Source organism: Maylandia zebra, linkage group LG19 (assembly GCF_041146795.1).
Source record: "Maylandia zebra isolate NMK-2024a linkage group LG19, Mzebra_GT3a, whole genome shotgun sequence".
Lineage (NCBI taxonomy): Eukaryota > Metazoa > Chordata > Actinopteri > Cichliformes > Cichlidae > Maylandia > Maylandia zebra.
In genome coordinates this window covers 15,520,882-15,535,242 of record NC_135185.1, presented here as the reverse complement: position 1 = coordinate 15,535,242, position 14,361 = coordinate 15,520,882, and the positions used below count along the sequence as shown (strand labels likewise).

General features: G+C 41.2%; 1 protein-coding gene across 2 annotated transcripts in view; it reads left to right on the top strand.

Moving 5' to 3' along the window:
* alk (ALK receptor tyrosine kinase) overlaps positions 1-14,361 on the top strand; it is a 419,663-nt gene that overhangs the window by 242,547 nt on the left and 162,755 nt on the right. For both annotated transcript variants that reach the window (XM_004559269.4, XM_004559268.6), the window contains exon 4: positions 4,635-4,839. In XM_004559269.4, coding sequence (XP_004559326.3) covers positions 4,635-4,839 — 205 coding nt within the window. The remainder of the gene's footprint in view (positions 1-4,634; positions 4,840-14,361) is intronic.

Sequence of the window (14,361 nt, the reverse complement as noted above, 5' to 3'; positions counted from 1 at the left end):
TGCAAAGAATAATAGGGCAAGTAGAGCACTAGTGGTAGTGTGGGTTAAAATCAAAGTGTATAGATTGGTGGTTACTGAAGAGTTCTTTCTAGTTATAGAGTCTTTCAGTTGTTTTAGGAATGAGGGTTGTTTTTCCATTATGAATAGCTCTTGAGAAAAGTTGTAATTTTCATAAAGTTATTATAATTTTCATTTTCATGAAGTCTTAAATGTTAGATTTTGACATATACAGGGAGTGCAGAATTATTAGGCAAGTTGTATTTTTGAGGAATAATTTTATTATTGAACAACAACCATGTTCTCAATGAACCCAAAAAACTCATTAATATCAAAGCTGAATGTTTTTGGAAGTAGTTTTTAGTTTGTTTTTAGTTTTAGCTATTTTAGGGGGATATCTGTGTGTGCAGGTGACTATTACTGTGCATAATTATTAGGCAACTCAACAAAAAACAAATATATACCCATTTCAATTATTTATTTTTACCAGTGAAACCAATATAACATCTCCACATTCACAAATATACATTTCTGACATTCAAAAACAAAACAAAAACAAATCAGCGACCAATATAGCCACCTTTCTTTGCAAGGACACTCAAAAGCCTGCCATCCATGGATTCTGTCAGTGTTTTGATCTGTTCACCATCAACATTGCGTGCAGCAGCAACCACAGCCTTAGAAAAATCAGTCTTGAGATATTTCTTGGCCCAGTCTTGACGTTTCAGCTTGTGTGTCTTGTTCAGTGGTGGTCGTCTTTCAGCCTTTCTTACCTTGGCCATGTCTCTGAGTATTGCACACCTTGTGCTTTTGGGCACTCCAGTGATGTTGCAGCTCTGAAATATGGCCAAACTGGTGGCAAGTGGCATCTTGGCAGCTGCACGCTTGACTTTTCTCAGTTCATGGGCAGTTATTTTGCGCCTTGGTTTTTCCACACGCTTCTTGCGACCCTGTTGACTATTTTGAATGAAACGCTTGATTGTTCGATGATCACGCTTCAGAAGCTTTGCAATTTTGAGACTGCTGCATCCCTCTGCAAGATATCTCACTATTTTTGACTTTTCTGAGCCTGTCAAGTCCTTCTTTTGACCCATTTTGCCAAAGGAAAGGACGTTGCCTAATAATTATGCACACCTGATATAGGGTGTTGATGTCATTAGACCACACCCCTTCTCATTACAGAGATGCACATCACCTAATATGCTTAATTGGTAGTACGCTTTCGAGCCTATACAGCTTGGAGTAAGACAACATGCAAGAAGAGGATGATGTGGACAAAATACTCATTTGCCTAATAATTCTGCACTCCCTGTATATTTTATTCTTGGACTCTAGATGAATAAAATTCTAATGAGGAATAGTTTACATTTTAAAAGCGTGTTTACATGCAAAGTTATTACGATCATGGATAAGAAAACAGTACAAATAGTACAACTTTGATTAAAAAATAAATAAAGCAAGTTTCTAGTGTCATAGCTTGATCTTGGATATATTCCTATACCTATTAGCTACTAACAGATAAAAGCATACATGCTGCAGTTGATAATTAGTGTTTTTAAAAAGACTTGATAACAAGTTTTCTACCCCGACGCTGACAACATTGAATGCACAACAATCACATCAGTATCTTTGTTTATGAAGACTCAAGCAGCTCTCGGGCAGTCAGTACGCAATTTAATTATGAAATATACTGAAAGAAAAACAAACAGAGTAAAAGGACTGTTGGATCACAGTTCTTATCTTTTAATTGCAGGTTATCTTTCAAGAGAACTAATTTTATCTTTGTTATGATTTAACATTGTCAGGCCAAATAAGAGCTGTGTTCACTGCTCCATGTTTAAACATGCAATTGCTGCTGATTTAAAGAGCATATAATGCTAATTATGCTAATTTACAAACGCAGAATTTCTAGTCTTGGACATACTAGATTAGCTTTGCATGATTTATATTCATGGATCCAGGCATTTTTTTTCACCCTGCTCATTTTAAATATTAGCATCCAACAGTGGAACAACATATGTAACAAACAAACACAAATCTTGCCTAATGCTTTGTGTTGTGATGTTTTAATGTTTTTTTTTCTCAATATAAGCAGTTGAGGGATCCCATCTGCTTAATACCCTGTCAATGATGATGTTGCACTATGCAAATTTGGGAAGACAGTCAGAGGAAGCGAATATTGTGATGCATTAAATAAGACTATCAAACTCTGTTAGGCAGCAGTATTTAGGGGTAAAGCTAAAGCTGATCTCTACTAACCGAATTACAGTCTTTGCTTTGCACTTTGCCATTATAATTTGTGCCCTGCCGGTAATTGCTCCCAAGCAGGTATTTCTCCATCTTATTAGAACTGGGAAAGAAGAGTTAATAGTTTTCTGCCTTCGGGCCCAAAACCCTTCCAGGCTAAGTCTTAAAACCTTTATATCAGATTGCTGTTGGGTGTGTAGAAAATGCATTCAGTCCACATTGCCTGAAACTTGTTGTAAGCATTCATACTGTCCTTGCCAAATTGTCTGGACCCTCTGTGTAAGAAGCATTCAAATGTGGAAAGCAGAGCAAATGAGGCTTAACTGGAGCACTCCAATGTGAAGGCCTTCAAATTATCCAGTTTTTTTCAACAGCCCCATGGGATAGGGGAAGGCATTTGTTATCAGAGAAGGATAATTCTGTTGGCACTACCACCACCCACTATGACCTCTCTAATAAACATAAAGTAGAATTATTCCCTTGCTGACAAGGACAGAAAAAGCTTTGAAAAAGTATCTGCCATTAATACCAGAAATACAAAGTTTGAGGGTTTAGAAATATTTAAAAGTGTATTTCGCTTTCTCCACTATTTCTATGTCAGCAGCCAAATTGTAGCATGTTTGTGCCCATTTCCCCTGCTTTCTGCAAAACGTTTGATTCCCTTGACTTGCATCCTTCCAATAAAGCAGCGTTTGGATGGCACTGGGGTCGATTTGACTGACTCACCAGAGACTTATTCAACTACAGCCATTGTTCACCTGCTATAAATGTGGCTGTGCCTCAAGGTTCCAGCAGAACATTGCTGGCTAAGCAGCATTGTTTTAGTGAGGATAAATTATTAAGTAAAAGCTTGTAGTGAAGATAGACTCTCTCCGTGTGAAATGAAGTTTTCCAAGGTTTTTTAAAAACCTTTTTTAGAGTAAGACATCACACCAGATTTACAAAGGGAAATGCTTTGGATGGATACATGAGTAGATGATGGAAGGAGATCATATTTATTGTTGAATCCATATTAGAAATTATAGGCATTAACAGAACGGTGAATGTAAGGAGACAAAGATAAGAGAGGGGATGATACCTTTCTTATCCATAGTCAATCATGTACTACACTATGACTCAGAAGAAGCAGTACTGCATTTTTGAAAGGCATGCTCCACCTTCTGCTGTGCCTCTTTATGGACAAGGAGTCATACTGCAGCACGATAATGAGCCAAGACACACCTCAAAGATCAACAAGTACCAACTGACAATTACTTTCTTCCACAGTCACCTCAAATGCCACTGAACACTTATAATAACTGAGAAACCTAAACATCCTCACACGACTACAGAATGCTTGTGAATAGTGCAGCGATAACTTTCGTTTTCAGGTTTGAACGAAAGTGGCGTCGGTGCACTTCCAGACAAACAAAAGCAAACTAGAAACATCTTGACTTGTGGCGTCAGATGTTTGGGTGCCACCTAATTGCAGATTCATACAGTTTGTACCATTTGGCACTTAGTTAAGACTAAATAAGCTAGATTTAGGCTTTGAAATCACTTTTAAAGATTTTAAGAAACATCTGTTCTGTTAATGTGTTCCAATACAAAAGCTGTGTACAGGGTGGGCCATTTATATGGATACACCATAATAAAATGGGGATGGTTGGTGATATTAAAGTCCTGTTTGTGGCACATTAGTATATGTGAGGGGACAAACTCCTCAAGATGGGTGGTGACCATGGTGGCCAGTTAGAAGTCGGCCATCTTGGATACAACTTTTGTTTTTTCAATAGGAAGAGGGCCATGTGACACATCAAACTTATTGGTAATGTCACAAGAAAAACAATGGTGTGCTTTTGAAAATTGACCTTGAATAACAGAAAATCAGTTATTCCTTCTTATTTAAAATTTTTGGTTTGAATTTTCTTAATAATCTCCTCATTAACAATACTTTACTTAACTGAGCCTGTTAAAAATGGATTTTCTTCCTTTTAAGTTGAGTTTCTTTGTGCCACTTTGCCACAAACACACAGATACCAAACTTTGTGTTTCTGATCAACTTCTTCCTTGAGTGAGCTTAATAGAAAGTGAAATGGAATATCAAAGCTATAAAAAAAATCTCTTTGATTTTTTTTTTCCTTTTCCCCCCTGCTTGACTTTTTTGTGCACAGGGTGTCACTGACAGCTTATTTTCAAAGCAGCTTTATTTTATTAATTTTCTTCAAGGGCTAGACTCAGATGTGGCCTTAAAACTATCTCGTTCTACTTCCCATAAATCATCTCAATACATGCTACAACATCATATCATGCATGCAAGATTCCATATCGTTTTCAAGCTTTTGTACTCGTGCATTTAGTCAATCTCTAGTCTTGGTTTTACACTTGTTTGCTTTTCCTCTCTCCCTCAGGTGAGTTTCTCTGGGTGAACGGTTCAGCGTTTGGAGGCCCCTGGGTGCTCAGTCCTTGGCTATGGGGGGGACAAGGTCCTTGTAGCCTGGACATGGCTGTGTTCTTCCACCCCAGGCAACGTGGGCAGTACACTGTTTGGCTTATAATGCGAGACAAGTCCCCTCTCTCCCTCTTCTCAACCGACACTCTCCCGCGCATCACAGGGTAAGCCCATTTCTATACAACTACAATTGGGCAGAAGTGTTAGGATTCTTTTCTCTGTGGTTAATTAAATTTTTGTTGATGATTTGAGGGAATTAGAAACCACCAAAATGTGTTTTACTGTGGAGTTCAAAAAAGCTGAGATGAAATATCTTCATTCAAGACAATGTGTGCTTGTTTTTTGTCTGACATCTCTTCTTATCAGGACATTTTATTTTGGAGCATTTACTTATTTTAAAGATTTATTTTTGCGTCTGTGTTTATTCATTCATAAGATTTAGAACTTGTTGCGCTTGCTGTTTCAACACTGACAGGTACAAAACTGCTTTGTTGATGTTTTTCTCTTTTCTAGCATATTACCCTTTCACATGTAAACAAGACACACCTTAATGGAAAAAAAAACAAATGTGATAATCTGGCCAGTTATATAGAAAAGTGAAATTCCCCCTGGTACTTTAGTGTATTTAAACTGAATATTGGTCCATTTTATCAAAGGAAGGTTAGGCAGTACAACTGCATTTCTTTGTTTTAAGCACAATGTTAGAGCAGGCGAGAGGGATATATTTACCAGGTTTATGTATAACAGCAAGAGTTTTAAATTTGATTTTATGCTGTGTTAACCTTGAGTTTGTTCCATTATATTTACAGTTGCATGGTTAATGCTGCATTTTATTTATCTGCATGTAGGCCTAGTAAAGATGTGACACCATTAGTGCAGTGGGTTACTGCTACAGTGACAGTACATAGTGATGTTTAGAGTGACTTTATGATCTTTGTAAAACTAAAGATTTGTGAATGGAAACCATTCAGAGTTTGTCTTCATTACATTTTTCACAGGTATCATAACCGCGATGAATGCTGGGTATATTTCACAGCACACATTTGTACTCATAGTAGGCACAAATGCCATGTAATATTAACATTTCTTCAAATACATTGTAAACAATGGATGAGTGTAAGTGAACCATCACAGGCCCACATTTTCAAATGGGCCTGGCAACATTGCGTATAACTGTGAGAAAGCATGGTACACAGTGATCACTCTGGTCAAGAGATCACGACTTGGATTTTTCCTGTCACAGATCATTTTCTTCCTTCTTTTCTTCTTCTTCTAGTTTTTAAGACCTGTTTTTTGCAGTGCAGTTTGTTACTACCATGTGTAATTTACTTTTGCAGCAGTCAAAGTTAATGCGTTAGTATTATCTTATGGTGCGAGTAATCCTTAATTAACACCAGGTCTGTGGCCCCCTCACGCTGCCTTTTCAATGAAGGCTTTTCTGAGATCTGCGTTTCACACTGAGAGCAACAGGGCGACAGAGGCCATAACAATACCCGCTTCACCACTTAATACTTGGTATGTGTGGTCATATCCATGGGTGGCTTTATTAACATATCTGTTCTTTTTAGGGAAAGTGTCTGTAGGATGTGGTAATACAAAGAGCTGAGCTCACCTTGCCTCTATGAAGTGGTTTCTTGGTGCTTGTGTGTCTAATCTCTTAAGGGGACTGGGATCATATGAATATCATGCTATATGCATCCCTCCAGCTTTGGCTGCACATGAATGGGAGTGTGCATTAACGTGTGTGTGTGTCCTTAAGGGAGCAAAGCAGGGATGTGCTCATTACATGTGTGACAGATTAGGCTGTGCATTGTGTGCGCTCTCATTTGTAGTCAGAGACTGCCATCCTCCCACACCATCCCTGCCATTGTAGACTCGCTCAGCTAAACTCCCCACATTTCTGCTTTGATGGGAAGACTCTTATTATAAAAAAAAAAAAGAGAGGGTTAAAACAAAGCAAGAAGAGCCACCCACAAACATCGGAAGAGTCAGTCAGGTTACTAATTGCAAATCTGTGCCTTTGCCTTTGAATTTTAATGCTGTGTTTTGACATGTTTGCCCAATTTGGTTGTCTGGGCATTTAGCACAAGGTTAGTCAAGTAGGAAACAAAAAAAAAATCCCTGTACACATTAGTCATTTACCAGGGTCTTTCTAACTGCAAGGTAGCTTGAATCTTATTAGGCTTCATTATTCATTTTTTATTCATTTTTTACATTTCCCTGAAGCTGGAGACATTCAGCTCAGAATACAATAATGGATTCTACATTAAAATGCAGGTTTAACATACAGGGAAAAAAGAAACAAAAATGAATGCACTAATGTACATCTCATCCTAAATTCCAAGGCTTCAAAAGTAATTATTTCCATGCTAATTTGGGCATGAAGTAGCATGCATATATATATATATATATATATATATATATAAACACCCAGCACGCCCCTGCGGGCGGTTTATCCTTCAAGCTCGGGTCCTCTACCAGAGGCCTGGGAGCTTGAGGGTCCTGCGCAGTATCTTAGCTGTTCCCAGGACTGCACTCTTCTGGACAGAGATCTCCGATGTTATTCCCGGGATCTGCTGGAGCCACTCGCCTAGCTTGGGAGTCACCGCACCTAGTGCTCCGATTACCACGGGGACCACCGTTACCTTCACCCTCCACATCCTCTCGAGCTCTTCTCTGAGCCCTTGGTATTTCTCCAGCTTCTCGTGTTCCTTCTTCCTGATATTGCTGTCATTCGGAACCGCTACATCGATCACTACGGCCGTCTTCTTCTGTTTGTCTACCACCACTATGTCTGGTTGGTTAGCCACCACCATTTTGTCCGTCTGTATCTGGAAGTCCCACAGGATCTTAGCTCGGTCATTCTCCACCACCCTTGGGGGCATCTCCCATTTTGACCTCGGGACTTCCAGGTTATACTCGGCACAGATGTTCCTGTACACTATGCCGGCCACTTGGTTATGGCGTTCCATGTATGCCTTGCCTGCTAGCATCTTGCACCCTGCTGTTATGTGCTGGATTGTCTCTGGGGCATCTTTACACAGCCTGCACCTGGGGTCTTGCCTGGTGTGATAGACCCCAGCCTCTATGGATCTTGTGCTCAGAGCTTGTTCTTGTGCTGCCATGATTAGTGCCTCTGTGCTGTCTTTCAGTCCAGCTTTGTCCAGCCACTGGTAGGATTTCTGGATATCAGCCACCTCCTCTATCTGCCGGTGGTACATACCGTGCAGGGGCCTGTCCTTCCATGGTGGTTCCTCGTCTCCCTCCTCTTTCTTGGGTTTCTGCTGCCTGAGGTATTCACTGAGCACTCGGTCAGTTGGGGCCATCTTCCCAATGTATTCTTGGATGTTCGTTGTCTCATCCTGGACTGTGGTGCTGACACTCACCAGTCCCCGGCCCCCTTCCTTCCGCTTAGCGTACAGCCTCAGGGTGCTGGACTTGGGGTGAAACCCTCCATGCATGGTAAGGAGCTTTCTTGTCTTTATGTCAGTGGCTTCTATCTCCTCCTTTGGCCAGCCTATTACCCCAGCAGGGTACCTGATCACGGGTAGGGCGTACGTGTTGATGGCCCGGATCTTGTTCTTACCATTCAGCTGACTCCTCAGGACTTGCCTGACCCTCTGCAGGTACTTGGTGGTTGCAGCTTTTCTAGCGGCCTCTTCATGGTTCCCATTCGCCTGCGGGATCCCCAGGTACTTGTAACTGTCCTCTATGTCTGCAATGTTGCCTTCTGGTAGTTCAATCCCCTCAGTTCTGACTACCTTCCCTCTCTTTGTTACCATCCGGCTACACTTCTCCAGTCCGAACGACATTCCAATGTCATTGCTGTATAGCCTGGTAGTGTGGATCAGTGAATCGATGTCTCGTTCACTCTTGGCATACAGCTTGATGTCATCCATGTACAGGAGGTGGCTGACAACTGCTCCGTTCCGTAGTCGGTATCCGTAGCCAGTCTTGTTAATGATCTCACTGAGGGGGTTCAGGCCTATGCAGAACAGCAGTGGGGACAGAGCATCTCCTTGGTAGATCCCGCACTTGATGGTGACTTGTGCTATGGGCTTGGAGTTGGCCTCTAGTGTTGTACGCCACATCCCCATTGAGTTCCTGATGAAGGCTCTTAGGGTCCCATCGATCTTGTACAATTCTAGGCATTCCAGTATCCAGCTGTGGGGCATTGAGTCATAGGCCTTCTTGTAATCAATCCAGGCAGTGCACAGGTTGGTCAGTCTGGTCTTGCAGTCTCGGCTGATTGTTCTGTCTACCAGTAGCTGGTGTTTTGCGCCTCTGGTATTCTTGCCAATTCCTTTCTGTGTCCCGCTCATGTATTGACCCATGTGCCTGTTCATCTTAGCCGATATGATGCCTGACAGGAGCTTCCATGTAGTACTGAGGCAGGTTATTGGTCGGTAGTTGGAGGGGACCGGTCCCTTCTTGGGGTCCTTGGGGATCAGGACCGTCCGACCTTCGGTTAGCCATTCCGGGTGTCTCTCGTTAACTAGCAGCTGGTTCATTTGTGCTGCCAGACGCTCGTGGAGTGCAGTCAGCTTCTTCAGCCAGTAGGCGTGAACCATGTCGGGCCCTGGTGCTGTCCAACTCTTCATACTGGAGACCCTTTCTTGGATATCTGCCACTGTGATGGTTACTGGACCCTGTTCAGGGAGGTCGCTGTGGTCTGCCCTCAGATCCTCTAGCCACTGAGCATTGCCGTTATGGGTTGCATCCTTCTCCCATATGCTCTTCCAGTATTGCTCCGTCTCCAGCCTTGGTGGTGCTGTTCTCTTATTGTTCCCTTGCCACTGAGAGTACACCTTTGCTGGTTCTGTGGAGAACAGCTGGTTTATTCTCCTGCCTTCTATCTCTCTGGTGTACCTCCTCAAGCGGCTGGCCAAGGCTGTGAGTCTTTGCTTGGCAGTTTCCAAGGCCTCAGGTATGGGCAGCTTGCTGTATTTCTTAGGCACCTTATTTTTCGCACCTTTCTGCAACTCCGTTAGTTGGCTAACCTCCCTCCGTGCTACTTTGATCTTGCCCTCTAGCCTCCTTCTCCATGGAGGGTACTGCCCCTTGTCGCTGTTCAACTTGTAGCCAAGCATCTCACTGATCACTGCTGCCGTATTGTAGATCAGCTTGTTAGTGTCGGTAATCGTGGTTGTAGGTATTGCCCGTAGTGCTGCATTAACATCATCTAGCAGACCTTCTGAGGGTACTTCACGTAATCTTGGTAACCGGCTACGGGGGATCCAGGTTTCAAGCTTGGCCATGATCCTATTTTTCAGGTCAGTTCCTCTCGCACTCAACAATCCTTCTCCTATCGCACTTGGGGCTATGTACCCAATCTCGGGTGGGGGTGATGATATCGCCCCCCTGACCTGGCGTCCTGACTCCTCCTTGCCGTAGCATTTGTGTTGTACCTCGTCAATCTCTAGCTGTGAGAGCAGTCCCTTCTTTCGAATGTTGGAACACTGAGCTACTAGTTGTTTCGCCGTCATTGTGGATGTTGGGTATCGAAGAATCCATAGGTCCCTCATCCTATTCATGTAGCCCCTTCCGCCGGGGTTACTTGCGTAGTAGCATTCCAACAACGCCCTGTTTTCGTCTCTTGCCCACCGATGCCTTCTTGTTCCAGTAGCCCACTTTTCGTCAGGGTGCCCTGGTTCCTCAACACCTGACGCGGTGCGTGTATGTGTGTATATATATATATATATATATATATATATATATATATATATATATATATACATACATACATACATACATACATACATACATACACTGTAGACACAATGTGCGGCACGGTGGTTAGCACTGTTGCCGCACAGCAAGAAGGTCCTGAGTTCAATTCCACCATCAGGCCGGGGTCTTTCTGTGTGGAGTTTGCATGTTCTCCCCGTGTCTGCGTGGGTTCCCTCCGGGTACTCCGGCTTCCTCCCACCGTCCAAAGACATGCAGTTTGTGGGGATAGGTTAATTGGAAAATCCAAATTGCCACTAGGTGTGAATGTGAGTATGAATGGTTGTCTGTCCTTGTGTGTTAGCCCTGCGACAGACTGGCGACCTGTCCATGGTGTACCCCGCCTCTCGCCCTATGACAGCTGGGATTGGCTCCAGCACCCCCCGCGACCCTGAAAAGGATCAGCGGTAGCGTACGTATGTATGTATGTATGTATGTATGCGCGCGCTCTCTCTTCTGGATAGAGACCTCCGATGTTGTTTCTGGGATCTGCTGGAGCCACCTGCCTAGTTTGGGAGTCACCACACCGAGTGTTCTGACTACCACTGGGACCACTGTTACCTTTACCCTCCACATTATCTCGAGCTCTTCCCTGAGCCCTTGGTATTTCTCAAGCTTCTCGTGTTCCATCTTTCTGATGTTGCTGTCATTGGGAACCACTACATCTATCACTATGGCCGTCTTCTTCTGTTGTTTTTTCTGCCACCACTATGTCCGGTTGGTTAGCCACCACCATTTTGTCTGTCTGTATCTGGAAGTCCCACAGGATCTTAGCTTGGTCATTCTCCACCACCCTTGAGGGCGTGTCCCATTCCATGTATGCCTTGCCTGCTAGCATCTTGCACCCTGCTGTTATGTGCTGGATTGTCTCAGCATATATATATATATATATATATATATATATATATATATATATATATATATATATATATATATATGTGTGTGTGTATATATATGTATATGTATATATAGTGAGAGAGAGAGAGAGAGATATTCAGCAGAATGAGTGATTGTAAACATACAGTGAAAGCAGTGATAGCGCTTTTCAGCCAATATCTTTGTTTGGCTGACCCAGTCAAACAAAGATACAGCAAACAAGATCTGAAGGTAGTGGTGTGCGATACTGCATATTTTGGTATCTATCTGATATCAAGTAAATACGGGCCAGTATCGCCGATACCGATACTAATACTTTTCAATAAATAAGGTGGATGCGTCATTGTATTGCTAAATCTCAATTACTTTTCATGACCTTATGTGTTCTTTGTGATGTTTCCTTTTTTTATTATTAAATAATTAAAACCAGGACATAAATAGGATAAAGTTTATCATTGAATAGAAAATGCTTTATTATTAATTTTTTTTTTTGAAAAATCTTAAATAAAGAGTGCACGCAAACCAGTAAACAAATTAAAACAAACAAGTACTGTTGAGAAACTATAATAAAAACATGACAATTAAAATTCTCAACAACAAAAAAAAACTGGTGAGAATATAAATAATATGTAAACAACTTAACAATGCCCAAAGCGTCTAAGTCACGTCACATGACGGTGCAACATCTAAACACAAGAGGGGGAGGGGGAGCAAAGTGTGCCTGCTCTGTCCTGCCCATGAACTTTCTATATATTATTAACTATATTAACATGCTCATACTGAAGCCAGGACTTTATATAGACTTTAACCTCCATTGTTTGATTTCAAAATAAGTGTTCAAGGACTGAGGCAAAAAATGTCACTGTCCATGTCCATGCTAGTTTCTTGTCTCTAAACTTAGTTTCAGTTTTCAGTGTATATTCAAACCCCTGGGGTTCATAGTGTTTTACACATTAGTATTAATGCTTCAGAACAACTAAAATTTGATTGTGGAGATTGTGCTCAGGATCGTGCTTTTTGGGGAGGAAAAACAAAGTCAGGCCATGCAGCAACATCATAATGAATAGCCATGTGTTGTGCACGGTGTCACTTGAGACACTGGCTGTGACTTTGATCTGTATCCAGTATCTTATTCTTGTCATGTGATTAACTGATCCTTCCTGTGTACTTCTTTAAAGAACAATTAAACCCTTATCCATTGTTTAGAGCTTCACAAATGCCACAAAAGGCCAAATCATTAAAATAACATAACATAACTTCACTGACCGTCCAAAACTACACTTTTATTTCTGAAAAATTGGGACCTAGAAATTAATAATATCACACATAACAAGTAGATAGTCCTTACACTGTGCAGTCAGCATTTTTCTCAATTAATTAGTCGTTTGAAGTGTCAAACTAAAGGATAAAAGAATACATTTTTAAGCTTATGCAACTTCTGCATGTAGCAATATTTTGTTGCTGTGACAAACTCCAACACAATCACACAAGTTTTGCTCCAGCCTTCACCCAAGGAGAGAGTGCTTGCTTTGAAAGTCCTGCAAGCTGCTTGACCGTCTGAGTTTCATTAATGTTGCATCACATCTGATGGTGTTGTCCAAGTACATGAAATCTTTGAAAATGAAATCTTTTTGTATAATACTTTATCCACTTCAAGTGTGTTTCGCAGTGTAAAAATAAATGTATGGACATTTTTTTGTAGAAAAAATGAAAAAAGTATACCAATTATGGAAGAATGAAAAATTAACCACCTTAAGAGAAAGAGCCAAATAAGTCGTTACCGTGGGTCGGAGGGCTTTTTGCACGTAATTACTGTAGCACTCTCTATCCAGTTTAGCGCTAATTGTGAAACACTGATGGAACAGCACAGCATTGTTGACTGAGGTGTATTTTTGCAAACACTGAGTGACAACATAGTCAGAGAAAGAGACAGTCTAAACTTACCAAACAGATTGATGAAGGTTTGCAAATAATTGCTGTCTACTTTATAAATGCAGATAGATTTCTAAGACATTGCAATAAATCTGAGTCAGCCTGCACTGATGAGCCCAATTCATTGCAATGATTGTCTTTGCAAGAGAGGAATCCACTTAAATGGCTGCTATCTGGCTGTATTCTGGTTATATTCTTATACAAAAACAAGGTTGCCAACATCATGTTGACACTGTGCACCAATGGTGACGCAGTGTGAAAATAGGTCCTTTTTCTGATTAATTGAATAAAGTGAACATTTGGCTAACTGAAAGGACATAAAATAAAACAATGATGAAGGAACAAAGCACACAGAACAGAACATAGGTGGCAGTTTTCTGAGTGACTCGTAGCTCGGGAAGATTTTTTTTCTCACTAGTATGTAAGTGGAATTATAAAGTTATAGTTTTCTATGGTTTCCATCAACCTCCTGCCTCAGATTTCTTAACATTGTATTTTCACAGCACCAGTTCCAGAACAGCTGTCTTCATGTATATGAGAGCTACAGGATGTGTGTTTTCTGGCCAATATTTATTCAGACTGTAATGTCCTCATGTTGATGTGTTTCTCCACATGAACTCTGTAGAAGTACAGTCTTTGCACATGCCTGCAAGAAAAGGGCCGTGTGTATACCAATCTCTTACACTGCATTATCACTACAAGTACCCAGTGGCCTCAATTGTAAGTGCATTAATATCTTGCTTAATGAAAGGAGGATAGGGCAGGACAGTGTGGAAAAATGGTTGATATAGGTTAAATCACCGCAGTAAAGTAGGATCATCATAAAAGTGATTGATAGGTAATGTAATGTGGGGGAAGGAAGCATCAAAGGAGGCAAATGTTAATGGTAATTTTGATGTACAATAAGAATATTATGGGGAGTGCTATATAATATAATCATTCCTAATACATAAGGTAGGATGTTAACGTTTATTACAGCAGTAGCGTTTGAAAAAATCCTTTTTGGTCTACACATTGATCTGGACAAAAGTCTTGAGCTACCCCTCATTTCTTTATATTTTGTTTCCAAGGAGACTGACCTGTTTTTAAAGCGGTCTTGAGCAGTTGTTCTCCAGGTTTTCTGAAGGGTATTCAAAGTTTTCCTTCGGACA